The 27,505-nt window shown below is 38.5% G+C and overlaps 1 protein-coding gene across 1 annotated transcript in view; it reads left to right on the forward strand.

The window, feature by feature from the left end:
• The window catches only part of ift122 (intraflagellar transport 122 homolog (Chlamydomonas)), a 38,357-nt gene that overhangs the window by 3,229 nt on the left and 7,623 nt on the right, over positions 1–27,505 (forward strand). The window contains exons 4-22 of the mRNA XM_027166887.2: positions 328–406; positions 497–573; positions 673–739; positions 1,167–1,313; positions 3,603–3,678; positions 8,021–8,212; positions 8,865–9,003; positions 9,870–10,072; positions 10,787–10,924; positions 14,971–15,135; positions 16,184–16,381; positions 16,530–16,670; positions 16,901–16,954; positions 19,048–19,209; positions 19,803–19,969; positions 21,442–21,613; positions 23,181–23,283; positions 26,493–26,633; positions 26,879–26,976. Coding sequence (XP_027022688.1) covers positions 328–406; positions 497–573; positions 673–739; positions 1,167–1,313; positions 3,603–3,678; positions 8,021–8,212; positions 8,865–9,003; positions 9,870–10,072; positions 10,787–10,924; positions 14,971–15,135; positions 16,184–16,381; positions 16,530–16,670; positions 16,901–16,954; positions 19,048–19,209; positions 19,803–19,969; positions 21,442–21,613; positions 23,181–23,283; positions 26,493–26,633; positions 26,879–26,976 — 2,519 coding nt within the window. The remainder of the gene's footprint in view (positions 1–327; positions 407–496; positions 574–672; positions 740–1,166; positions 1,314–3,602; positions 3,679–8,020; positions 8,213–8,864; positions 9,004–9,869; positions 10,073–10,786; positions 10,925–14,970; positions 15,136–16,183; positions 16,382–16,529; positions 16,671–16,900; positions 16,955–19,047; positions 19,210–19,802; positions 19,970–21,441; positions 21,614–23,180; positions 23,284–26,492; positions 26,634–26,878; positions 26,977–27,505) is intronic.

A 27,505-nucleotide genomic window follows, 5' to 3' on the forward strand; every position in this document is an offset into this window, starting at 1 on the left:
TTGTGCGTTCATAATAAGATTTTTGTGTATTTTAACTTCTCCAGCTCACTTTTCATTTATCTTTCCACTTATTTCTCACTTTTGTTTGAGAGTCTCTGGTTCCTGATTATTCATGTGTAGGTGTTTGATCAGATTACTTCACATTTTGAAGAGGATGATGGATTACCTCAGTGCCATTCCAAATATTTAATTATTTGTTTTTAATCTCCTATAATGTTATCACATTTTTAGTATTCTTTGTAATGAATTTGCCATCTGGAATCAGCATAAATACAAAATGTCAGCTGTTCCTTTTCTCCGGGTCTCAGTATGTTGTTTTTTGTTTAGGAAAACGCTTTGCGTCCGGATCAGCAGACAAGAGCATCATCATTTGGACCTCTAAACTGGAGGGAATTCTTAAATACACGTGAGTAAATGCCAGGGAGTTGCCCAATATAAATGTCTGTCTGTCTGTCTGTCTGTCTGCTATTTTAAATAATTTTTCTGTATCTCACAGCCACAATGACTCTATCCAGTGTGTTGCGTACAACCCGGTTACACACCAGCTGGCTTCCTGCTCCTCAGGAGACTTTGGTAAGACTTTGTTTGTTTGTTTTTGTTTTTTTTTGTCACGTTCATGCCACAGATCATGGCTAAAACACAGACTGGTTATATGTATGTTTTGGGATGCAGGGCTTTGGTCTCCAGAACAGAAATCAGTATCCAAGCACAAAGTCAGCAGCAAGATCACATGTTGTGGGTAAGTAGTGACACAAGCACTTGTATGATCAAAGTAAGACCTTCAGAGTAAGTACAAGACTTACGGACAATCCAAGAGTGCCAGAGTAAATCAGAAACCACACTATAGCAGACTGAGAAACACATCAATATTTACTAAACAGCAGGCATTGTTCGTTCCTGATTGGCTAAATCCTGCGTCAATCTGCGTAACTTAAATCCTAAGACACATAGTGTGCTTTCAAAACAAAAAGTTGCTATTTATTTATTTGTTACGTTTTATTCAGAAATTAGCGTTAAATGTTTGGTGAAAACAATAATGATCAGAATATTATTTTGCATTCTATTAATCATTAATCTGCGTTCTACGTATGAATAGTGCTATATAGATATAAATTGATATATACACTGCGTTCAGATTGAATTTTGTTGTTTTTCTGCGGGCTCAGATGGACGAACGATGGCCAGTATCTGGCTCTGGGTATGATGAGTGGAGTGGTGAGCATCAGGAACAAGAACGGAGAGGAGAAGGTGAAGATCGAGCGGCCGGGAGGCTCGGCATCCCCCATCTGGTCTATCACATGGAATCCTTCCAAGTAAGACTATTTTCCACTTGAAGGGTTCTCTGGTTGTTTGGGGAGGCCTTATAGGTCTGTTTAGAACCATACAAAACAGTGTTTCAGTATTATGATGCATTCACACAATACAGAATCTCACAGACACAAGGCAACTGGAGATCAGCTATTTTCTTTGAGATCTGGTGACACGTGACCAGCGATACGACCGAACTGAGAAAAGTCATAAATATTGAGCCATTCAGCATCTACCAATGGGAGTGAAGACAGTAGTGTGCGTGCGATGAGATGATGATATGACTCCTCCAGAAGGTTTTATTTTAGTGGAATGCTAGTTGTGCCATCCACTGCTAAATGCTATTACTATGGCAACCAGTAGTACCACATGACTGGCGACTTTGTGGTACAGCAACGTCAAATTGCAGGGCTAAAATTGCTTACGTGTGTGAACATAGCATTAGAAAATGTTTTATAGATGCTAAGAACCATTTTCTCCCTTTTGTGAGAAAAGGGGAATACACCAGAGTCTGTAATTCTGAGCCCACTAACATGACCACTTCCATAGGAGATTCATGAGAAGATTCATTACAGTAGAATCATTAAGCCACCAGAGCAACATATGAACATATAGATATATGGAATAAAATAGCCCAATGAGTTTGTTTGTTTATTTATTTATTTATTTGTTTGTTTGTTTGTTTGTTTGTTTTTCTGGCTAATAAACATACTGCATTTGTTTGCAGTAGAATTCCTCTTAATCGAAAGCCTCTTAACAAAAAAGAACTGATCTCGTAGCATTATTGTTCTGAAGTCATTAAACTTTCTCACGTTACCCGTATTCACAAATATAAATAATGTTTTTTTTTAGAAGGGACAAAATGAATTCTCTCCCATTTGAATTCAGAGCGGAATATTTCTATATTTATTTGAGTATTATCAAAAAAGCCTTTCGGTTTTAAATAGCTGCCTCTGAAATAATAAGTGATAACTGAGTAATTAATTGATTCATTGACTATCCAATGACTTTCCATAACTCCCTTGTCATATCGTTTGACAAATTGGATTGAACATTTTTTGGATCGCAGACCTTCAGACCCCATTGTATGACTTTCAGCTATCGTTATAATAACTATCAGACTACTACTGTGTCTTTGGTTTGTTTCATTCCTTAAGAAACCAGTCATTTATTTATTGGTTAAAACTGGCATGGAATTAGTCACTGTGAGTTGTAGTGAGTCATTTCATGGACTAGGGGGCGCTCTTGCATTATAATAAGAAAGCTGTGTGCTTATGTACTGTATTGGCCTTGAAATCTACCTCCCTTAACTTACATTTCCTTCCACTCAATAAAATTAACTTTCTTAATTTCTTACAGTATTATGAACAAACTAGTAAATTACAGAGATAAAAATGTACTAACATCCTGTATGAGCTTTCCTTGCTATGTGGGTAAAGCTTGTAGAAATATGTGTAGTGATGTGGTAAACCAGGGACCGTCAATAAAACATGAAATAAGTTTAAACCAAGCAGCACTAATCCGGGTTCGGATGAATGACGTGTTCTGTTTGGTCCAGGACAGATGCATGAGCCAACGTCTATGCTTAGCTACAGGACCAGCAAAAGCCACTGAATGAGTTTTTCCCCTTAATTTCGCCTGATCCTTCTTTGTATTGAACGAACATTAGTGTGTTCAGTTAGTGCTCGTGTCAACATTCTTGTTTATAGCGTTAAGCCATTATATTTTGTTTAATTCTAGTCCTCAAGCAAGGTGAAAGGGTGACCATAATAATGAGCATTTTGCATCTTGTGCTTTACAACAGCGTCAGTTGCATCCCATTTTCACCAACATATACAGTGAACTGATTTGAAGCGATGCTTTGAAAAAATCCATAAAAGTTTTTGTTTTGGTTCTCGTTAGCACTGCTACCGCCGATGAAGACGGAGCTTCTCAGAGTTGGCTGTGTGAAGCATAACTCTGTTCTCTGTGATTCTTTTATTTTGTTACAGAGCTGGAAACGTGAAGCCCACAGCCTTTCGTTATCAACATGGTTATACTTACTGTTTAGTTTTTAGAATTATTAGCTTGCTTGACACTTACGTTGACCCGGATTAATCCAAACCTCAATAACTTAAGCTTTGAAATTTGATCAACTCTGCTGTAATGATGTCAGTAAGCATTAAGCTGTCAGTAAATATTTAAAACATTACCGTGCACCTATTTGATTAGGCAGATTGTATTCTTTAAAGAGATACTGTGGAAAGACTAATGTACAGTAGAGATAACTAATGTAGTATTTTTTTGTATCTTAGAGATGAGCATCATGATATACTGGCAGTGGCTGATTGGGGTCAAAAACTGTCCTTCTATCAACTCAGTGGGAAACAGGTACAAGTCTCTCATACCTTTCTTTTCCTGCATGAGTTTTATAGACTGTTAAAGGTGGATAAATGTCAAGTCCACCAGCCAAATGCAAGCTCCAGTGTGCTTGGCAACCTAAGAGATGAATGTATAGACAGTTAATTAGCTAGATAGACTGTGCTAATACAGACTAAGCAAAATGAATGAGAGTATGATTATTATGTCTAGTAACACGGCACAGTGTTTGTGTTGTTGGCTACCAGTGCCTCTTATGTAAAGCATATTCTTTTACAAACACAGTGTTGTAAAACATTTTGTCAGCATATTTGTATGTTTCTGATTCTACTAAATCTTTAAGCATACAGTGTGTGTAATATTTACGTACATGTGCCTACATTTACATACATCTATAATGTCTTAAATTAATTTTCTAGAAATATTTGTAATAATACATAAATATTATACCTTAAGCGTAAATGTTCGACTCAGTATTAATTACGTTCAAAATACAAGTAAAAATAGTTTAATTTTAATATAATGATAATAAACTAAGAATCTGGATTACAGTTATTTGTAGAATTGACAAAGCCCTTTATTTTTAAACAAACTCATGGTTACATTTCTGGCATATTCTGGCATGTAACATTTACACAACTGAGTTGATGAGTGTTAAGGGCCACGCTCATGGGCCCAGCAGTGGCATCGTGGTGGCCCTGGCATCAAAAACCACTGCATTTTTGACCCCTGTTTGTTTTTACCCACTTTAGTACCCTCATTTTTAAAAATTATCTATAATATCCATTGTAAAAGTGATCTATAATACTGATTATAATACAGTTACTGCCTCTTTGACTTGCCACCGGCTTTCTTCCATTGTAGTATGACCTTGAGTGTGATAAAGGTGGCGTACAAACAAAACCGTTATTATTCATTCGGATAACGATTTCGATTCCCATCAGTGAAGTTGTACCTACGGAGCGAGGGAGAGGAGGAGAGAGAGGAAGTGAATGAAATAAACATGGAACACGATGCTCGGTGCTGATTAAAGTCTTGATTTATTACGAGTTCAAAATCCCTAGGCAAGAATGTCTGCTGATCTGCCGGCTCTGGGCACCATCATCGTCTTCCGGCTCCTATAGCAGTAGGGAAAACAGAACATGAGCTATTTAGAGTGGGAGAGGGTGAGAGAGATTTCAAATGATATTTGGAATGATGACCCAGTACTAGATCTCTAACTCCCTGTGGCGCTTGCATTGTGAGGTTCTACAGACTACCCCCACCCTTATACACACATTCTCCGTTTCTCCTTTCCCTTCCTCCACCACTCCTGTACAGCTTTCTAATCATAACCTGTAAGTCTTTTTTCCTCCAGGGTATTCATGGGAAGTGTAGTAATTAAGGGCAGATCCGTGCTGGCTGCTCATTACAACGCTATGAAACATCAGCCTAGACTGAATCTCTGAAGCTCTCCCCACTCTGTGTTCCTTCTCACTCCCTTTCCACACATGTTGTTTGTGTTAGAATGCTATTAATAGTGGCAAATCAAAAAAACGTGCCGTTGTCCAAGGAGGTATTTTAGAGAAAAGGAATGGAAGCCAGCCGCCTGGCCCGGGGTTGGCTATGAAGTGAAACAGATGCTCTGTGAAATGTAAGAGCGTGTATGTGTGTGCATGTACATGTTGTGGAGCCTTTATACTTCTGACATGACTTTGCACTAACAGACCTCCATGGCCAACACAATAAGGGCCATTTAGAGAAATGATGGGGGCCAGTCTCGCCCAGACAGCTAAATGGCCTGTTGAGGCTTTGATCCGAAGAGACCGAGTGGGAAGACACGACCCAGACACCGAATCATACTAAAATATGAAACACGAGCTCTCTTTCTCGTCCTCTCTCTCTCCCTCTCCCTCCCCCCCCTCTCTCTATATATATAAAATGTGTGTATGTGTGTGTGTGTGCGCGCATATATATATATATATATATATATATATATATATAAATTTTTTCCATCGAATCGATGTGAGCAGCTTCCATACCAGTGCATTTCTGTCCCTCTTAAAACAGCTGTACGCACCTCCGGTTAGTAAGAATTCATTGAGCTGTCCGTCTGAAGAATGTTTATATGAAACCGCTCGGGGAGCTGACTGTGCAGTTTACCGTCTCTCCGCTGTGTATTTCCATGTTACTGCAACACGTTCATGATTTATTATGTGCTCTGAGGTCGAGAACAGCAACTTTTTTTTTCCCACCCTATCGTATGTAACATGGCCTGGTTTCTTGGTGTGATTTGTCCATAGAGTCGTGGAATTAGGTACATGTGTTACGCGTGGCTTTGTCCTTTTATTTAGTTGTTTCTTTTCAGTTGTCTCAAAGTTCTTTTAAATCACATGACCCTATAATATCACTTTCAGAGAACACTGGGGGAAAAGTATGGTGTTCACTGTAAGTTCGCTGCGGCTGTGATGTTTATGAAATAAGTGCTGGAGTAAATGGTGTAATGCTGGCGGATTGCTGATTTGAGTTCTTGTAAGCCCACGCTGATGTGGGTGGGGTGCTGGAACATGGGGTGTACTGCACTAAATCTACCAGCACAATTCTACTTTTAAGCTCACTGGTGCACATTCAAAACAAAGACAGCATTCTTTTATCCATTAACAAGGAATCTTCTACTGCTCTCCTACTGTAGAAATAAATCTAATCAGAAATGTTCAGTATCTGAGAAATAAAGAACTCAAAGTGAGTAAACACCTCCATTCTAAACACTCAAATCACATTACTGTGTGTTCAAGTCCTTCTCGAAACTTTGGCTTTTTTTTTTTCGAGTTGGGAAGTCGTAATTATGCCTTTACATTTATTCAAGTCATTTTGGTCACTTTGGGGCAAGATGAAAGTGAACTTTTTCTTAATGAACTACAAAAATATACAGCATGGTTGTTTACTTTTACAAACTGAGGAACAAAGAATTTAGCTTTTTTATGTTTTAAATCAATTTATGAATTCACTGTAAACTTTATTACATATATGTACAGTAATTGTACAATGCTATCATATTTTGCAAAGAAAATTAGCTTGTTTTATTATATATAGGCCTATATACAAAAATGACAGAGAAAAGTAAAAATTAAAAAGTTTGTAAAAATCCTACAGACTAAAAATCCCTTAATGTCAACAACAGTTACCTTTCGGTGCTTAATGTTACTGATGAGTTCATGTTGGTAAATCTAACAAATCGATAGTGATTCTGTTTTTTCTGTAGTGGCGCATCATGTTAACACATTGACTCGTGACTCTAAACAGATTTTGCTAGGAGAATAAACATGTACACAATTTGTCATTTGTCTGGGCTTCTTTCCGTACAAATGTTCAACTAAATCTTGTCAGAATTTCCTTTTAGTAGAAAAGCGTAAGAAAGTAGCGTAAGAAAGCGCCTCCCAGATGTCACCATTCCTATTCAAAATGTAGCTGAAAAACGTTGGATTGTTATTATAGTTACGCCGCATAGCATCTCTAGCCCTGTAGCTAGCCTCTGATCTGATTGGCTGCCTTCAGCTAAATAATTTACATAAACACCTGTGATTGGATAAACAGCAGCTGGTGCTGATTTATGTTTAGAGTTATGTTTAGAGAACAAATGGACAGTTTTTTTTTTTTTTTTTTCTAGCATTGTCAGCTGTGTTAAAGTATTTCTTTCTTTTTTTTGATAATTGTCTTAAAGTTAACGGCTCGTATATTAGAAATGAACTTTTATACTTTTATAGAGTTGTCTAATGAATTTATTAGGTACCTTTTTTTTTATAAAAAATGGGAAATAAAGAGATTTGATCTGATCGGATGTCACGATGTTATGTCTAATCAAACAACATTTTGCTGGGTTTCATTCATTCATTCATTCATTCATTCATTCATTCATTCATTTATTTATTTATTTATTTATTTATTTATTTATTTATTTATTTATTTATTTGATAAAGCTGCCTGCACTGATTCCACAAGTATATCTGCCACACCCACACACTAAAATCTGTCTCTGTTATTTTTGTGCTTGCTTTCTGTTTCTGATCATGAAAATGCAGCCCTAAGGAAAATTCATGTGCAGTTTGTAGGCTTGGTTCAGTCAAGATCCTGAACACAGCTATTTTTAAAGCAGAATCCTGATCCTGATACTCACTCTTTTTATAGAGTGTATAAATTTACTGCATGCCCACTCACTTTATGTAACTGCTCCGGTTTGGGGCTTGACATTACCCATTTATTTATCTGTCTATTTATCTGTCTATCTATCTATCTATCTATCTATCTATCTATCTATCTATCTATCTATCTATCTATCTATCTATCTATCTGTCTATCTGTCTATCTGTCTGATCAGATCGGGAAGGACAGGCAATTAAACTTTGACCCCTGCTGCGTGAGCTATTTCTCAAAAGGCGAGTACATCGTGATGGGAGGCTCAGACAAGCAGGTATCCCTCTACACTAAAGATGGCGTTCGTCTCGGGACCATCGGAGAGCAGAACTCCTGGGTTTGGTCCTGCAGGGTTAAACCAGACTCCAACTATGTGGTAACTCTTTGGACAGAAATATTTTTATTTTCTGTATATTAGTTTGCCAGTTAGTGTATTTGGCTGCTGCAGGGATTTGGAATGTAACCTGACACTTTTAGGATTTATAGTTTAGCCAGAAATGCAGATTTAATATGCAAATGCATGTGTGGCAGAGCTTGTTTTAGAAACTGTGATGTGTGTGTGTGTGTGTGTGTGTGTGTGTGTGTGTGTGTGTGTGTGTGTGTGTGTGTGTGTGTGTGTGTGTGTGTGTGTGTGTGAGCGGGGGAGCACGCAAGAGAGAAAGTGATTGACTCAAATGCAAATAATTTTAATTTATGAGATAGAATGGCATCTTGTGAGTATCAAAATGGTAATGAGGATGTAAAAATAAGCCCTGCTTCTAAATCCAGTAAAATATCAATCTTAGGGTTGATATGATGTTGATTTGTGCTCAGACGCTTTGACTTGTACTTATGATGTGTGGCGTCTTGCTGTTTTCTTTCTTTTCATCAAATCTTATTCACCCAATTGTTGTTGCTATTTCTTGGGATGTCTTTAACGCAAATATACCTACTTGCGTATTGTAATATAAAAGAGTTCATAATAATTCATGCTTCTTTTTTTATTGTAACTTCCATGGTTTTTTTTTTTTTGCTTTTCTGATTTGCAGGTGGTGGGTTGTCAGGATGGCACTATAGCCTTTTTCCAGCTGATATTCAGCACAGTGCACGGGCTCTATAAGGACCGCTACGCCTACAGAGACAGCATGACTGATGTCATAGTCCAACACCTCATCACCGAGCAGAAAGGTGCTCCTACAACTGACAGTCCTGCACTGCACACCGATGAACGTCCTGAAAATTGGCTTGCGTTTGAATCCGAAGGAAATAACAGTCATAAAATTAAAGACATCCCTAAATTTTCTCACTTTGATTAATAGCATCGTCTGCATCATTTATGTCTCATTACTGAGATTTAAAAAAAAAACATCACTCATTTAATACCACAGGCCTATTCATCGTTTCTTCACTCGACGTTCTGAATTACTTTGTTCTGAATTTCTTCTTAATTTTGACATTTTACAACTTTGTCCTCTATGCAAAGGTATCTTCTTCTCTCTGTTTTGATGATGAACTGATTGTAAACTGCTGTCCACTTCATTAGGAACACCTGTACACTTGCTCATTCGTTATCCAGTTATCCAACCATCTAACCATGTGGTGGCAGAAGCACAGTGCATAAGCTCATCAGTTCCAGCCTGTGAGTTTGACTCTGTGACCACTGTAGTCTTAGATGCATGTTATTGGCTGACAGGAGTGGAATATTTCTCCTCATATAGCTCATCCGCCTCAATTATGTGTGTGATATGTTGTGCTTTCTGAGATGCTTTTCCCCACAACATGGTTGGAAAGGTAGATTTCCTGTCAACTCAAGCCAGCAAAATGTGCAAACTCTATATTTATGAGATCAGCAGTTTCTGAAATACTCAAACCAGATCATCTGTCACAAAAAAACAAAACAAAAACACGATTGGATGAACAGATGAACTGGACGACTGAGCAGGTGTATTGGAGTTTTCTAAAAAATGCGAATGATGAGTGAATCTTGCGTCTAGGCTTTCACTTTGTGTCTTACTAACACATGCCTTTCTCTCTTCATCACTCATCCTATTCAGTGCGTATAAAGTGTCGCGAGCTGGTGAAAAAGATCGCCATTTACCGCAGCCGTCTAGCCATCCAGCTCCCGGAGAAGATTCTGATTTACGAGCTGAGTTCAGACGACTCTTCTGACATGCACTACCGAGTCAAAGAGAAAATCTGCCGCCGCTTCGAGTGTAACCTGCTTGTTGTCTGCTCCCAGCATATCATCCTCTGCCAGGTAAAGAGTATAGCAGGAAAGCAGTACATATACCATATAATAAATGACACATTATATTAAAGAATATCATGCCTCTATGCACAATAAATATATAGAAAACACACAAGGTTATTGAAGTAACTGAGAAAACCTGTATTCATACCCACAGGGCAAGCTTACTGTAGCTATGTAGTCATTCATTACATGGCTCTGTTCACAGCTGTGTGTGCGTGTGTGTGTGTGTGTGTGTGTGTGTGTGTGTGTGTGTGTGTGTGTGTGTGTGTGTGTGTGTGCACTTGCACACTCAGCCGATGGAAGATACCCAGACAGGGTCTTGACCGGTGTCTGCTTTAAATGCCTGAGCAGCTCTGCTTTCAGTCTGTGGTTTGTGTCATCCAGACATTGCGAATGATTCACTTGCTTCTTCTCCCCCGAAGCCTTTTTAACAGCCTGATGATCTCTTAAATCTCTCTCCCTAAAGACAAAAGGTGTTTTCTTCTGCTTAAAGTGCGTCGGCTCTAACTGCTTAATGTCAAGGCCTGGCATCTTTGCTTTCCCTCCTAATCCCAACATGCTGTTTCGTTTCATTCTGACCGGCTTGTAATTGCCATGGCGTTGTACTGGAGGTCTGTTTTTACTGCACGCTGCCCTTCGTCTAAATGTTTTATTTACCGTCAGCTGAAGAAAGATGTTTGCCACCTGTGTCCATCTTTATTTTTCTGTGTGTATGTGTAGGAGAAGAGACTACAGTGTTTGTCATTTAGTAGTGTGAAAGAGAAGGAATGGATCATGGAGTCTCTGATTCGTTACATCAAAGTGATCGGTGGCCCACCAGGAAGGGAGGGGCTTCTGGTCGGCCTCAAAAACGGAGCGGTGAGTTTTCAACATTGTCTCCACCCTTTATGTGAGAGTATATATAGAATATTGACTTTCCTGTACATTAACCAGTATTTCTTTTTTCATCCATCATCACAAAGTAAACTATAAAGGCAGTTCTTTTTACATTGGCGTCTATTTTGAGTCACGGTTCCACCATACATATTTGCACTATTCATAGTTTGAATTTTTACTGATTAAAATCTATATTAATCATGTTGGTCTGTTTCACTTTAGACGTTTTTCAGCTGGGTAGAAAGTGTGAAACTAAAGAATAAAGACAGACTGAAAAATAGATCGGTGACCAATAACGTCAACAATTACTCTTGTTTTAATAGAAACTTGTCTTAATGATTGAGTTCAGGTTTTTCCGCCACCCCATTGCTTTCAAGTCTATAGCCATTCAGTATGCATAGGGAAAAACTGACAGTAGAATGGTGTCTTTATACAGATCTAGAGCCACCAATTGTGAATACTGTGTACTTAAATATTGTAAATATTTCTTAAAGTTCCAGTAACATCGCTAAGTCATTGTGACATCATTTCCTGCAAGGATTAGTTATTAGGATCGAAGCTGTAGACTTTCAAATGGGTCATACTGAATAGCTCAGTGGCTTTAAAGGTGGAGCTATCATAGGCTGCCACCTCATAGGATCCTCCACAGTCAACAATAAGTGCTATTATTTTGAAACAACAACAACTTAGAAGCGATATGGTATATTCCACAAAAGGCCACCGAGTACTGAAGCTCACTTTGTGTAAAAATCACCTATTAAATCACTCACTACACAGTTCTAAACTGTCTCTGGACACAACATCAGCACAGGAACTGTGCATCAGAAGCTTGAGATGTATTTCCATGGCTGTATAGATGTATACAAGTTTAAGATCCGTACGCACATAGACAAGCATTGGCTGGAGTGGTGTAAAGCACACTGTTGCTGGAATCTGGGGCAGTGGTAACGTATACTCTGGCATAATGAATCACACTTCACTATTTGGCAGTTTGATGGACAATTCTGGGTTTGGTTTATGCCAGGAGGACACTAAACTTTGCTGGAGTAGAGATAACAGACTGGGAATGTTTTTCAGGCTTTCAGCTAGACAGTTTTACACAATTATATGCTTCCAACTTTTGTAGTAACAGTTTAAAGAAGGTCCTTTCGTGTTCCAGCACGACTGTGCCCCTGTGAGCAAAGCGAGCTCCATAAAGACAAAGAAGAGCTTGGTATGAAGGAACTTCAGTGGCTTGAATGGAGCTTTGACCTCAACCCCTCTGGGATGAATGGAACATTGATTTCGAGTCTGAACATTTCATCTGATATCAGTGCCCAACCTCACAAATGCTCTGTTGACTGAATGGGTATACATTCCTGCGGACACACAAAAATCTTGTAGAATGCCTTCCTTTTTAGACGCGTGGAGGCATTTATAGGCTTTTTTATATAAAGCCTCCAAGTAATTTCCATTGGTTTTGGAATAAGATGTCCAACAAGCTGATATAAGTGTGATGGTCAGGTGTCTGCATACTTTTGCCTACATAGTCTGTAAACATACAGTTTCCACAGCCCATAATATTAAAGTTAGAGGAAATATGTATAGTGATTTATAAAATCAAATGTAAAAGTGATGGCATACATCAATAAATGGTGTTTTTGATGGAACTGATCTGACACCCAGATGTTCAGGGTTGACAAATTAAAGGGAAAACTAGCATCTTTTGTCTCCGTAAGAACAATGTCCGTACTCCTTGGCACAGACTCTGCAAGTCACTGGAGCTGTACAGACTGTACAGTGGACAGATGACCATTAAAAGACATTCCCTTAGTTGGTGTTTTGATGGTGGTGGTTGTGGCATGCTTTGTCTAACAGGTTCAGACTCGCATAGATCTTCAGCTAGGTTGACGTTTAGTAACTGTGAAGGCCATAGCATATGATTTTACATCACTTTCATCAAAACTCATAAAAAAAAAAGTGAGACATCGCACCCTGTGGATGGGGTGGAGTCATCCCGGAATAGGACATTTGTATGCAGTCTTAATTGTACAACTTATTGTAACACGTTGGGGGACCTGCATATTTCCATGATGTAATGACTGCTTTTGAGGAGAAAGCATCATATTAAAAAGAAGGACTTGAAATCTTTAATAGGTACATTTACTTTATTTGTTGCTCGAGGGGAAATACTTACTGTAGTCATATAGTCTCCGCATTGCTTTTTCTTAACAGTTTGCAGATGTCTGAGTGTACCCTCAGTCTGTGAGTCTATAATATGTAATTAATAGTCTAGCATGCTTTCTACAGTTAATTGCAAACAGTTTTCCCCTCTACCTAGAAGTCAGCTGTCCTGCTGCACAAGGCAGGTCGTCATCGTTTATTGGACTTTTTTTTTTATAAAAGGTTTTTACCCTTCTGTAACTGACAGTACAGCTCTGACTTCCATATTTTATATTCATTTACCGCTGTTACAGTATCAAAACATTGCATGATTTATATTTAGACATAAAATAGACACACTTACAGTAGGTACATCTGTTTGCTTATGTTATCCAGTCAGTCATCCAGTCAGTCAATCAAGTAGAACCCTCACAGAGCCGTTTTTTTTTTTATCAATTCGGTGCTGTCAATCCTTTGTGCTATCAGTCCTCTGCTGTTGTAGATCAAGCGATGCTGTGTTCTGTGTAACAATATGCTTTTCTACTCAGCACGGTTGTAAAGAGTGTTTGCTTATTTGAGCTTTTGTAGTCTTAGTATCAGCTAACACCTACTTGACATTTCATCAACAAGGCATTTCCACCTGCAGAACTGACACTTCTTGGATGTTGTTTTTCACACCATTTTGTGTGAACTCTAGAAACTGTTGTTTATGTGAAAATCCCAGCAGATCAGCACTTTCTGAAATAGTGTTTGGCACCAACAACCATGCCACAATCAAAGTCAAAGATCACAGCTTCTCTACGTTCTTTTTCTTGTTGTGAATATGTCCTGAGTCTGCATGGGTTTATACATTGTGCTTATGAAACATGATTGGCTGAGAGGATAACTGTGTAAATGAGCAGACTTACATATGTGCCTATTAAAACGGTCATGTGGATATTTCTGAAAAATTTCCATTTATACACTATAAGATCATTTTACATTTGTATGACATTCTGCAGACACCCTTATCCAGAGCGAGGTACAAAAGTGAATGTGAATGAATACATCAACACTGGTTGAGTAGGTCAAAGACTTTTGGGGGAAATTATAGCATATTTTTTCTTTTTTTTTTAAATATACAAATACATAAAACAAACAGTGCTAGTGTAAGTGAGCTTTCAGTCAAGTCTTTACCTGCCATTCAAAGACAGCATGTGACTCAGCCTTTTGGACATCTTGAGGAAGTTTGTTCCACCACCTCGGTGCCAAAACAGTGAAGAGTCTTGCTGTATACCTAACTCTTACCCTGAGAGATGGTGGGACTAGTCAAGCCAGTGCAAGTAGTGCTCAGGGAGTGTGGTGCAGTGTGAGGAGTGACAAGAGCTTTGAGGAATAAGGGAGCTGGTCCATTTTTGGTTTTGTAGGCAAGCATCAGTTTTTCGAACCTGATGCGTGAAGCCAGCAGAAGTCAGTGGAGCGAGCGCAGCAGTGGGGTGGTGTATAAGAACTTCGGCATGCTGAAAACAAGTCCTGCAGCTGTTTTTTGGATCGTTTGTGGAGAAGGAATTGCGTTCATACAGTAGGTGGACATTCTAGCAAGGAGTAGTCCAGTCTTGAAATGACAACTGTGGATAAAAATAACCGAATCCTTCTGATGCTGTGGAGAAGAAACTGCCTTGAGCGTGTCACACTAGCAACATACAAAGAAAAGGAAAATTGATTGTCTATGGTTACTCCAAGGTTGTAAGCAGTGGCTGAAGGGGACTACTAATAGCCATTACACTGTATACTGTATTATCGAATTCATGTGAAATCCGACATTTTTAGATGTTATATATTCTTACATGTGCTTACATTACCCAGACATTGAAGCAGGTCTTGCATTTGTTCTCTGTTTCGGGCAGATTTTGAAGATCTTTGTGGATAACCCATTCCCCATCACACTGCTGAAGCAGAACACATCTGTGCGCTGCCTGGACATGAGCACATCTCGCAGTAAGCTGGCCGTGGTGGACGAGCACAACACCTGCCTGGTCTACGACATCCAGACCAAAGAGCTGCTTTTCCAGGTTAGGCCCCGATCCAGACTGATCACATAACCACTTCCACTTCCTGTTTATCAGAGAGATGCAGATGTTGGCAGTTGTGCCTGGTTTGCCAGTTTCACACACACACACACACACACACACACACACACACACACACACACACACACACACACACACATACACACACACACACACTCACACATACAAAATTATCCTTCCAGCTCAGTCCACAACCCATGCAAGCCAGAATTTCAGGATTTTTAAAGACAAGAGTGTGGTATTAAAGAGACATGACATATGCAAATATGAATTCATCAACACTCAGATAGTTCAGTTTATAGTATAGACAATTTTATAGTGATACTCTTATTGTACAAAAATTTTCTCCTGCTCTCACAAGAAGGAATTTATAAAGAATAGCTTGGGTACAGTATGTGTATATCTTAAGCTTTAGTCACCCCAGTCATACAGGGAATGAACGGGAAAACCAAAAACATTTGAAATCATTTTTATTTATTGTTATTTATTTAGGAAACTACAGTCATGATTTTTTGGGCATACAGTTTATAGGACACCTGTCATTCTCATTAGGTTATAATATCAAATAACAACATTTTGCACTGTCTGTTGATCCTATTTCAATTTCTAGTCATTTTTTTCCATTCAGTATAAGTATAAGTGATATGACTCATAAATTGTAGTATAAGATTAAAGTGTCATTTTGAGACATGGATCCAAAGCTATCATCATTTTGTGCCAGAAGAGTGTCACAGATCTCTTCACTCGCAACACATTTTCTGTAAAATCACAGAGATGTCAGTCCTGGCAGGTTTTATATGACCACCTTTAGATTTGGTGAAAAACAGCAGGTATTTTGGTGGAAAGAGGAAAATACTGGCATTGCCATTCCAGATGGAAATAAAATCATAGAGTAGTGAAAAAACAGACTTTTAATTAGCTTACACTGAATAAGGAGACTGAATCCTCTCAATAAGTATATATTCCTATTATCTAATTCTCATTTTATATTTTTAGTAACGTTCTGAATTTTGTACATGTGTGTATTCAGGAGCCCAATGCAAACAGCGTGGCCTGGAACACACAGTGTGAGGACATGCTGTGCTTCTCAGGTAGCGGCTATCTAAACATCAAGGCAAGCAATTTTCCTGTGCATCAGCAGAAACTTCAGGGCTTCGTCGTGGGCTATAATGGCTCGAAGATCTTCTGCCTGCATGTTTACTCTATGGCTGCGGTGGAAGTGCCTCAGGTGTGTGAGAGTAGAAATGTGTGTTACTGTGGATGCTTCTTTTATATATTTGTATATCATGTATAACAGTGATGGTGAAATTTGCCTGGAAATAATATGGGCAATTTTAAATGTCAGTTTGTTAAAGGTGCCTTCCTCCTCTCCGCAGTCAGCTCCCATGTATCAGTACCTGGAGAGACGGATGTTTAAGGAAGCTTATCAGATCGCTTGCCTGGGTGTGACAGACAGTGACTGGAGGGACCTGGCTACAGAAGCGCTGGAAGGACTGGACTTTGACACGGCCAAAAAGGTTTTTCTGTAAACACACAGAAACACACATAGACACCCCGCTAGATTTTAGGTTCTTACAAGAATATTGCATCACAAAACTCCTGAAAGCAGCAGATGTGCTTCCTGATGCTAGTTGAAAATTTAGGCACCTCTTATAATCCCCAAAGAGAAATCAATCACTATTCACAGAAACACTATTCAACTCTTTCCAAATTTATGAATGTCCAAATCTGTCTTACCGCTCTCTAGGCATTTATCAGGGTCCGAGACCTGCGCTACCTTGAGCTCATTAACAGCATTGAGGTAAGTTCTGTAGAATTGCACTACATAGCTATTAAATGTTGATTAATTTTCTATTCTATAATTGTAGTTCTTACAGTAGTTCCCTCATACACAAACGTTCAAATTCAAACACATCCCTATGTTATGTTACTACACGTTTCCTGTATATTCGAGTATCTATTTTATTTCCATATTACATCATTTCCAAAAAAGATTTACACAGATTTACTTCAGCTTTTAAATTAGTTTTTCTGTCGGCCAAAATTTTACATACGGTTTGTTAGAATTTAGTAGCATGCCTTTTAATTGTGTAACACTGAAGGTTGCCTTCCGTAGGTTTCTCACAATGCTGCATGTACGTTCCTCCTGACAGAAACTGTAACTCGGGTCAGAGTTTTCAGCCTCCTTGCTCAGACATGCTTTTTCTATTCAGTCCACATTTCCACTGGGTTTCAGGTCCGGGCTTTGTGAGTTCCACTGCAGAACCTTTTTAGTTTGTTGACTTTAACTTTAGAGATATGCATAGAAGTATTGTCCAGGAAGCTAAAGTCACGACCGGGTTTTAACATTCTTCCTGATGTCTTGAGGTGTTGCTTTAGTTTTTATAGATAACCCTCCTTCCTATTTCCTGAGGTGCAACAGTCCTTTTTTTTTTATTTTTTTATTTTATTTTTTTTATTAAAAGCAAAACCCTCCTTTAGCATGATGCTCACACCTCCATGCATCACAGGCATGATGGTGTTCTTCAGAAGCCTCACCTTTCTTTTCTAAGTACATAGTGATGATTGTGAAACAAAGAGGTCCAAGAGAACACTCCAAAAAGTTTGTTCATCTGTGGGAGTTCGTTTGTACCTCCTTCCTGAACGATGCAGTGTCTGTTTGGTGCACATGGTACCTTCAGTTTGGAAAATGATTTTAGAGATGAACTGGACTTGTGGAGGTCCTCATTATTTTCTCTCGGGGCTAAAAGGCACTGACTCTTAAAGAAGGTTCCCAATCAACTCTTAATTATGATAGATGACCAAGTATAAACTTCTATAATAAATCTATCAATTTTTTAAATATCCTGGGTTGTTTACACACCGAGTCAATGTGGTGTATATAAACTTTTGAGTTCTGATCCAGTGAATTACACCTGAAAGTATCTCTAGAATTGAGGGGTTTTTAACTGCTAAATACAGAGTGATAACAGGGTATGACTTTGCTTCACAACACACTGCATTCAGTATAACTGTACACCTATTCAAGAAAATATAGTTTGCCATTCATTAGGAAATAAAAGAGCTTTAAAGGCTGGTAACAATAAGACTACGGGGTGGTAACAGTAACACATATCGGGACATGTTTTATTCTGTACTTTAACAACTTTGTTTGTATTCCCCAAAAAGCGTTAGAGCTTTAGAAGAATCAGATTGAGCTTTGTGTGAACATGCAGTCATCCTTTCACATCTGAATGTATTTGTGTGGTTTTTGTGTACACAACGAGACCTTGCTAGCCTCCAGCTAACGGTTTGAAAAACGACTAGCCTTTGTTTAGCTGAACTGCTTTTGATGTCATGTATGTTGTATAGAAAGGATGGATCATTACATTACAATGTTGTCTTAAAAGGTTTCTTTTTTTAGCAGTAGATTTATGTGTGTGTGTGTGTGTGTGTGTGTGTGTGTGTGTGTGTGTGTGTGTGTGTGTGTGTGTGTGTGTGTGTTAGTTTCTCTCACAGAACCTAGCAGTACCATATACACAAGCATATACACAGATTATCTGGATTTTTTTTATTCTTAATTCTCTTTATCCACAAGTAGGCTTTAAAGAATTGATAACATTTATGATATCTGCTCTTTCAGCCACAATTTAGATCATACGAACGAATAAGAATAGAAATCGGACTCTATCCAAACAGCAAGGGTGAATACGAACTTTCGTTTCGTGAGCTACTTGCTCTTCTTCTATTTTTGTTCTGTTTATCATCGACCCATGAGAGAGCGCAAAATGTGTGCTCTCCTGTTTGCGCGCGTGTGATTCATCATTTGCACAAACACATACTCGATTTACATTTCACTGTGCTACTTTTTCGTGCATGATCTAATCGGATTGTTTTTGTGTATATTTTATGCAGGAGAGGAAGAAGAGAGGTGAGAACAACAGTGATCTCTTTCAAGCTGACGTCTACGCATACCAGGGCAAATTCCACGAGGCCGCCAAACTGTATAAGAGAGGTGGCCATGACAACAGAGCGCTCAACATGTATACAGACCTGCGCATGTTTGAGTATGCCAAGGTGTGTGTGTGTGTGTGTGTGTGTGTGTGTGTGTGTGTGTGTGTGTATAGGTTTACATTCATATTTAACATATGTTCAGACATTAGCTTCAGTTTATTTGTCCTTTTCTTTTTTGGTCTGTGTGTAAGCTGAAACCCCTGTGCTACTGTGTGTATTCACTTTCTTTTCTAGCAGTTCTTCTGTGTGTACCTTTTGACATTCTGCCATTTGTGTATTTGTGTGTGTGCTTGTGTGTGTGGGGGCCCTGCACTTCAGTCTCATTTTCTGTGAAGGAAGACAGACCTGTTCTAATTGTGGTACTGCTCTCTTTTCTAAGCTCCCCCACTTCAGTAGACCCTTGAGCTCCAGATGAATAAAACGAATAATTAAGACTGCTTCAAGTACTTTAGGTTCATTTCAGATTATAATTTTTTTTTGTAGTCATGCTGCGTGCCGCTAATCTAGTGTGATTGTATATATGTATGTATGGGTTTATGTGAAAGAGCATGAGAAGAGACATTTTTGAGTTCTTCTTCATTTGATCTGTTGAACTTGGAAATGTTGATTTGGTTTGTTTTTGTGAAGTGAAAGTTTTATGTATGTGTGTGGTGCAGGACTTTCTGGCTTCGGCAGACCCTAAAGACACAAAGCTGCTGATGAAGAAGCAGGCAGACTGGGCTAAGAACAGTAAAGAGCCGCGTACTGCTGCAGACATGTACCTAAACGCAGGAGAGAACATGAAGGCCATCGAGATCATTGGAGAGAATGGCTGGGTGGACATGTAAGTCTCAAGCATCTAATTCCTGGTTAAAACACACACACACACACACACACACACACACACACACACACACACACACACACACACACACACACTTTTTTCTTTTTCCTTCCTTATTTTTCTCCCTAATTTGGTCATCTGCCAATTCCCACCCACCAGCCAGCTCTCCTCTATCATATAAACGCTACCAGTCAGGGAGGGTGAGGTTCAGCATGATTTCTGTGAGGCACGTGAAGTCAGTCTTTATTTTTTTCCCCCCAAACTTCTTCTTTTGGCGCATGACACCAGCGATCTGACTTCTTCTGCTTTCCGGACCTGCCTGATCCATCTCACTGCTGCTAAGGATAAATACATTTGCACAGTTTAGAGATACATGCGATTACTTGATACTAAGCTTACTTAAGATACCACTTAGAAACCATGAAGATAGCTTTGAGCTGCAATTGCCATAACGTTTTGTACTCCATCAGTGAACACACTTCATGTTAAAATTAGTATGAGTTTCCTGGTTACAAATTTGTACTTTTTTAAACCATATTGACACAAATTATAGAAGGGTAATTATTTATAATCACACCCACATGATGATGGGCTCCCTTTTGAGTCTCAAAGTTTTTTTGCTTGCTTGTTAGGGAAACATTTAATTAAAGCCCAAGCTTTGATTGACAGACACCAAAAGAGAGAGCAGTACCTTTCCTTCCATCAAGAAAGCATTCGCAAGTTCTCTCTCTTTTCTTCTGGTCTCTGATCTCTGTGGCCATTGACCGGATTCAAACTCATGATCAATTCTTTCAAATCATCTACAATATGAGAAGCATTTCTTGTTGAAACATTCCAAAAAAAAGTATTGTGACTTAAACCACACTAACCCTGCCATTAGACAACTCCAAACTTTTGAAAAACCTGCTTTGAATTTCAGAGAGATAAAGAAAGAGATCACCGTCTTCCCTGCTTCCTGCATGCGTATCTGAAATTGGAACTCTCTCCTGGCACTGCCTCTTGAACATACATCACATTTTCACAAGCACTAGCTTAGTTTCGCCAAATAACCGCTTCAACTCAGCCATCCTAAACTCAGAGCTTACCTTCTACTTGCCTTCTGCTGCATGTTTGTTCATGTCTTTCTTACATTCTCATCTTTCCTTTGAGTTAGTCTTCTTTTGTCCCGCTTTCTCTCGCTCTGCTTTTGAAAGCAGAGTGGAATATTAAAGACTATAGCCTCACATCAAACAGATAATAACAATGTGGAGGACAACATATAATTAAACCACTGGCAAGAAAAGAGGAAAACAATAAAAGTGGAACTAATTTCATGGATCGTTGCCCGCACATAATGTGGAAAATGAACCTTCATTGTTTGAGCAACTCTCCTATTATATTATTGCTATCTTTATATCAGATAAGCAAAGTTCATCTTGAATCAAACAACTCCCTCTCCCTCCCTGTCTCTCTCTCTTCCTCTCTTTCTGCAGGTTGATAGATTTGGCACGGAAGCTCGATAAAGCGGAGCGCGAGCCGTTGGCCAGGTGCGCTGAATTCTTCCAGAAGTTGAATCACCATGGATACGCGGCTGAGACCTACACCAAAATGGGCGACCTGAAAGCCTTGGTGCAGCTACATGTAGAGGCCAGACACTGGGATGAGGTGTGTGTGGGTGGACGGGTGACAGCTGGTCCAATAAATTTCTCTTTGTCAGTCGCCAAATGTGTTTCATAACATGTTGTTTGAATTTCTAGTTTTGCTGTGGTACAATTATGTGCTGCTTACAAACGACTTAACTGATAATTAACTCACTTACCTTCTAATTAACGACTGCTTTTACACACGTGTTTAAGGGTGTCCAAAATAGAACGTTCTCAAATGTTGTGCTCCGATGATTCTGAATTTATGTATGTGTGTATATATATATATATATATATATAGGATAATAAATTGATAGTTTCTGAGGCAATAACCAAAAGTGGACTTCTCACATAAACAGATTTTTAAAAGCTCATTAATATTTGTTAAAGCGTTCTGTGTGGAGACATTTATTTATTTATCTTATTTTTGAAAGAAATCTCCAGTGTCAGTAACAGTGATCATATAGCGTCTGAGCTAAGTTCACGCATATACTGTAGCGACTCTCGGCAACAAAGCAACCGGAAATCATTCATTTTCTGCCGACTTCTGGCATCATGAGCAACAGCAACATTTGGTGACTAAATAAGTGTGTGTCCAGTGATACAACAAAGCTAAGAAATGTTTATTAAAATATAGAGTGACTCGTGCAGTGACTATCAATGGGGTGAAAGCAGTCAAGACATTGCATGTGATCTGTGGCAATATACATACACTGGTGAATCTTATTTTATTTTACAAATGCTTTCCTTTCAGAATGTTTCGTTTGAGAGGCAAGAAATCAATTTGATTGTCAACAAAATGATTTGTTGTGAGTGATTCGATTGTAAAACAAATGATTTGTTGTCAATTCAAATGCTAGTTGTGCTACCGACTGATCAACGTTATTTCTATGGCAACCAGTAGCAGAAACACTTACTGCTGGCTTAATAGTAAAATCTCTGCATGTGTGAGCGTAGCTTAAGCTGTAACTGTTTTGCGAGATGGAACCTGGAAAGTCTAGCAGGATGTAAGTTTGTGTAACGACACAAAATGTCTCTTCACTTCTAACTAATGTGACAAGCTGCATTTGTTTTGTAGTAATCTGAAGAGTGGCTGGTGAGAGAATTACTGCCTATAGCTTTTTTGAGTTTTTTGGGAAATAAATGTAACCTATAACAATAAATTAACACTAATGTGCCACTAATATAAAGATTGTAATCGTTGGCAATTTGCTCTGGAGAATTAGGAATAAAACACACTTCAAGACACCTTAATAGCCTAGAAGCATCATTACACCATCATCCTCATTAAAATGCCAGGATCTGTAGAAATGCAAATTGGAAAAGCTCCCTATGTTCTCCATGATCTCCATTTAGTACACCAGCATGTGTTTGCATGTGTAATTCCAGTATCTAAACATTTTTTATTGTCAGTATTCTCAGAAAGTTATTTATTTTATCAATTAACAAGCTTAGGGCATTGTTTCTGTGGCTAAAGTCCAAAGGCATCACATAACTACCTACTGAAAAACTTTGCAAAGAACCTATTTTGTGTTACCAGAACAGGCAATAAAAAGTAATTAACTCGTGTTTTTACCATTGCACCACAGGCTTTTTCTCTTGTCGAGAAGCATCCTCAGTACAAGGACGATGTGTATGTTCCGTACGCACAGTGGCTTGCTGAGAATGACCGTTTTGAGGAGGCCCAGAAAGGTGAGTCAACTGCTTCCACTTGTTTCTTGCAGACAGCGGCTTTTTTCCACATCTTTTATAGCCTATTCAGCAAGTGCTCTGGATTATAATTACATGTCCACATTACATTCAGGAAAAAAAAAAGAGACAGAGTGTGGGAGCTTTGGAAGTCCTCTCTTTCCTATATTGTTGGAGACAGAAATGTGAATTGTTCTATGCCGCACTGATTATCTTTCTGGTCATAATCCACCATTGTGCTTCGGCTGATTATAATTGGCAGCGGGAGATGCTGTACAAGCCCAACGAAGCAGAGATGTCTTCAGACTAAATACCACACACACACACTCAATTTCATTAACCAAGGAATTCTTCTCAGCTGCTCAGGACCACCTCCTGTGTTTATCACAGACTTTCCTCTAAACCACTGGAGCTGAGCCTCACTCCAGCCATGTCAAATCTCTCGTGATAAATGACCGACTAAAGCACCTCGAACCAAAATGCAGCTAATGGATCCTGACCCTTAAAAAAGGCTTCCTACATGGGGCCATGGCAGGGGTCACGTTGCTGTAAAGCTGTGTTTCATTAAGGCTTGAGATAGCAAGGAGGGAACTCGGTGCTCAATCCTGCTCGTGTTTCTAAGTGCGACTCTGTTTGACATCTGCTAATAGCCTCTCATTTTCTCTGTGAACTGAGTTGCAGCAGAGATTAGGCTTTAAGAGCGGAGGTACGTACAACTTGTGTGCATTAAGTACAAATTGCTTTTGGCGTGTGGGTGAGGTAGAGAGGTCTGGCTCGCTTCCCTGCATGTGTAACGCTTGGCAGCTGGAAAGAGAAGAGCAGTAAGGAGGAATTTATTACTTCCATATACAAACTCTAGGGAAGACTTTGGTCAAATATGAATGTCATTCCAGATAATTGACTAAATCCCTGTTTAGACTGATTAATGAAGGGTATTATGTCCAAAGATTGATGGCAGGATTGACCAGCACAGCTTCTCTTCTTGAGGTTGTGAAATTAATGATCGAGTGATTTGAGTTTTTAAGTGGCTTCTAAGTCTTTAGAAGCCACTTCTACAGACAGTTTGTCAAATTAAAGCTGACACCTAAAGCTAAACAGCTTGAATATCAGCTCAGGCTGGATTTAAATAAGTAGCCACATGCTAGTATCAAAAATGACAGGAGATATGATGTATAGTTATAGCAAAGTGGATTTTGTCCCGAATCTGGTAAAATAGCTTGTTTTTTAATGCTTTTTTTAGTTTCATACACACAACTGTAACGTTTCACTGAACTAGCACCAGTGCTTCTTTTTGAGGAATTCACATTTTAATTTAATTTAATGTCAGCTTGGCCTTTTGTCACTAATTGGCAAATAAAGAGTGAAAGATTTTGCTTAGCACATTCATACATAACTGACACTTATTTAGTCTCATCCTTCGAACTGCTCTTTCAAGTTATTTTGTATCGATTTTTTTTCCCCTCCAGCTAATATAATGAGCCTTGAATTTGTTTTGTCTGGTTCTTCAGCAGTTTTGATTAAAGGACAAGTAGACACAAGCACTAAGAATAAACTGAAGTATATTTGAAGTTAACATACACCACATGGATAACCATGTTTTTTTTTTTGTTTTTTTTGTTTACAATCTTTTTATCTTCTTTAAGGATATTTGCCAGGCTTTGCTTAAATCTTATTTGCATTGAATGATTTCTGATGTGATTAGATAAAATTAAAATCAATTACTTGATGAACCCCTTGAATTCTGTACATCATTGTAGAACTGTATAAATACCAAGTAAAACATGGTCAAATATTTTATCATATAATATCATATCGTATCATAGCAGATTTGTGATAATCTAAAGAATATCCAAATTGTGGCTCCTGAGCAGCACAACAGAACAGTTTGGATTCCAAACAATCTGGAGATCACAAATACTAATCGTAGGAACCCAAGAGATCAAAACTGGCTGCTCATACTATTGACACACTGAAAATTCATTTTCCCCCAATTATTTCTATTTTTGTCACAAACTGTACATATACAAAAAACTGAAACCTTATACAAGAATATAAACAGAATCATTTGTGATTTTATTTACAAAATGTCAAATTTCCCTTGAGTCTATTCTATTTAACCAGGTGCTCAAATGATCCTGAAACATGGATCTAACATGGGGACATACCAACTACTACAATCTATTTCTAAGCTTCAATTTTTCACCTCAGTGATCGCTGCTAATATAATTTGCAATGAAAGAAATTGTAATTAATTGGCAAAAAATTTCACTAGTTCTTCTTAGACGTTGGACTCACTGTAGCTCTGAGAATACCTACAGAAATCCTGTTTATGTTGAGATATTAAGAAAAATATAAAATTGTATTTATTAGTAAAATACAAAACTATCTAACCAAAGATTTTGAGTGTTCAGTACAGGATGTGGAGACTGTAGCAGTGAGGAAAAGACATGAGATAGAGGTAGCAGAGATGAGGATGTTGAGGTTCTCTTAAGGAGTGACGAGGATGGACAGGACCAGGAAGGAACACATCAGCGGGACAGCTCAGGTTGGCTGTTCTGGGGACAAGGTCAGAGAGGCTAGATTGAGATGGTTTGGACATGTACAGAGGAGGGTTATTTTGGTAGAAGGATGTTGGAGCTGCCAGGTAAGAGGTAAAGAGGAAGGCAAAAAAGGAGATATATAGATGTGTTGAAAGAGGACATGAAGGTATTTGGTGCAAGAGTAGAGAATACCAAGGAGTAAGGTGGAAAAGGATGATTTGTTCAGATGATTCGCTCCTAACAGGGGAAAATCCGAAAGAAAAAGAAGAAGACAGAGTTGGAAGTGTGGAACATGCGTTCATCAAGGTCAGTGTGTCAGATCAGCTGCGGAGAGCTCCAGGAAGCTAGTTCAGGGACTGCAGCAAAGGGCGACTGCATGTAAGGGATGACCTGCAAAAACATTCCACAAAATTTCACCAGAATAAATGCATATACTTGTGTGTGTGTGTATGTACATATGTATGTATGTGTGTATGTATGTGTAATATATATATATATATATATATATATATATATATATATATATATATATATATATATATATATATATATATATATATATATATATATATATATATGTATGCTTAGTTTTTTTTATTACCTTACTTTACCTCACTGCTTGCTAATATATAATGATTTCACTTCTTGTTTTTTCCTCTCTTTGTTTACCAGCTTTCCACAAGGCTGGCCGGCAAGCAGAGGCTGTCAAGGTTTTGGAGCAGCTTACCCACAATGCTGTTGTGGAGAGCAGATTCAACGATGCCTCATACTACTACTGGATGCTGTCCATGCAGTGTCTGGATATAGCATGGGGTGAGTGTCTGTGTGTCTGTGTGTCTGTGTGTCTGTGTGTCTGTGTGTCTGTGTGTCTGTGTGTGTGTGTGTGTGTGTGTGTGTGTGTGTGTGTGTGTGTGTGTGTGTGTGTGTGTGTGTGTGTGTATTCAACTAAACATCATTCACCAGTGTTTTTTCTACGAATGTCTGTTTGTCTTCTAAGTGTTTGCATTCCTTTCAAAATGACTTGTGTGTGTTTGCACTTGTGTTATTTATTTCTAAAGATAATGAGGAGAAGAGGGAGGAGATGTTGAAGAAGTTCCACAGTTTTCAGCATTTGGCTGAGCTCTACCATGTCTACCACTCCATTCATCGCTACATGGTGATTCTCCTTCTCCAAACCACTTTATCATCTGCTGCAAATGAATTTCCTCAAACATTGAAAACCACCTCTGTGATTTTATTTAGTTATATTTTGTAACTTTTTTGAGTGGGTTGATTGTGTTCCAGCCTGATCATAATGAACTCAAGTTTAGCACCAACTACAGCTTGTATTCCAAGATTACATCAAAGCCGTCATGACTCAAAAACACATTTGTTTCTGTTTTGTTATCCCTTCATCTCCACACTAGTTTCATTTGGATTATTCTATCTTATTTTTAAATACAACATAATTTAGTTTTTTTTGTTTATATATATATATAAAACATGTATTTTTAGGGACTGTCTAAGTTGGAAAAACTTGATAATATTTTATAGACTGCCTTTCATAAGTATTGACCTATTAGTATTGGCCTCCTTGACCTATTCTACATTTTGTATTATTACAACCTGGAACTGAAATGAACTTCTGTATCACAATGCTAGAAAAAATAGACCATAGAACAAGAAATCAATCAGGAAAAGTATCA

The sequence above is a fragment of the Tachysurus fulvidraco genome, chromosome 14 (genome assembly GCF_022655615.1).
Source record: "Tachysurus fulvidraco isolate hzauxx_2018 chromosome 14, HZAU_PFXX_2.0, whole genome shotgun sequence".
NCBI classification, from domain to species: domain Eukaryota; kingdom Metazoa; phylum Chordata; class Actinopteri; order Siluriformes; family Bagridae; genus Tachysurus; species Tachysurus fulvidraco.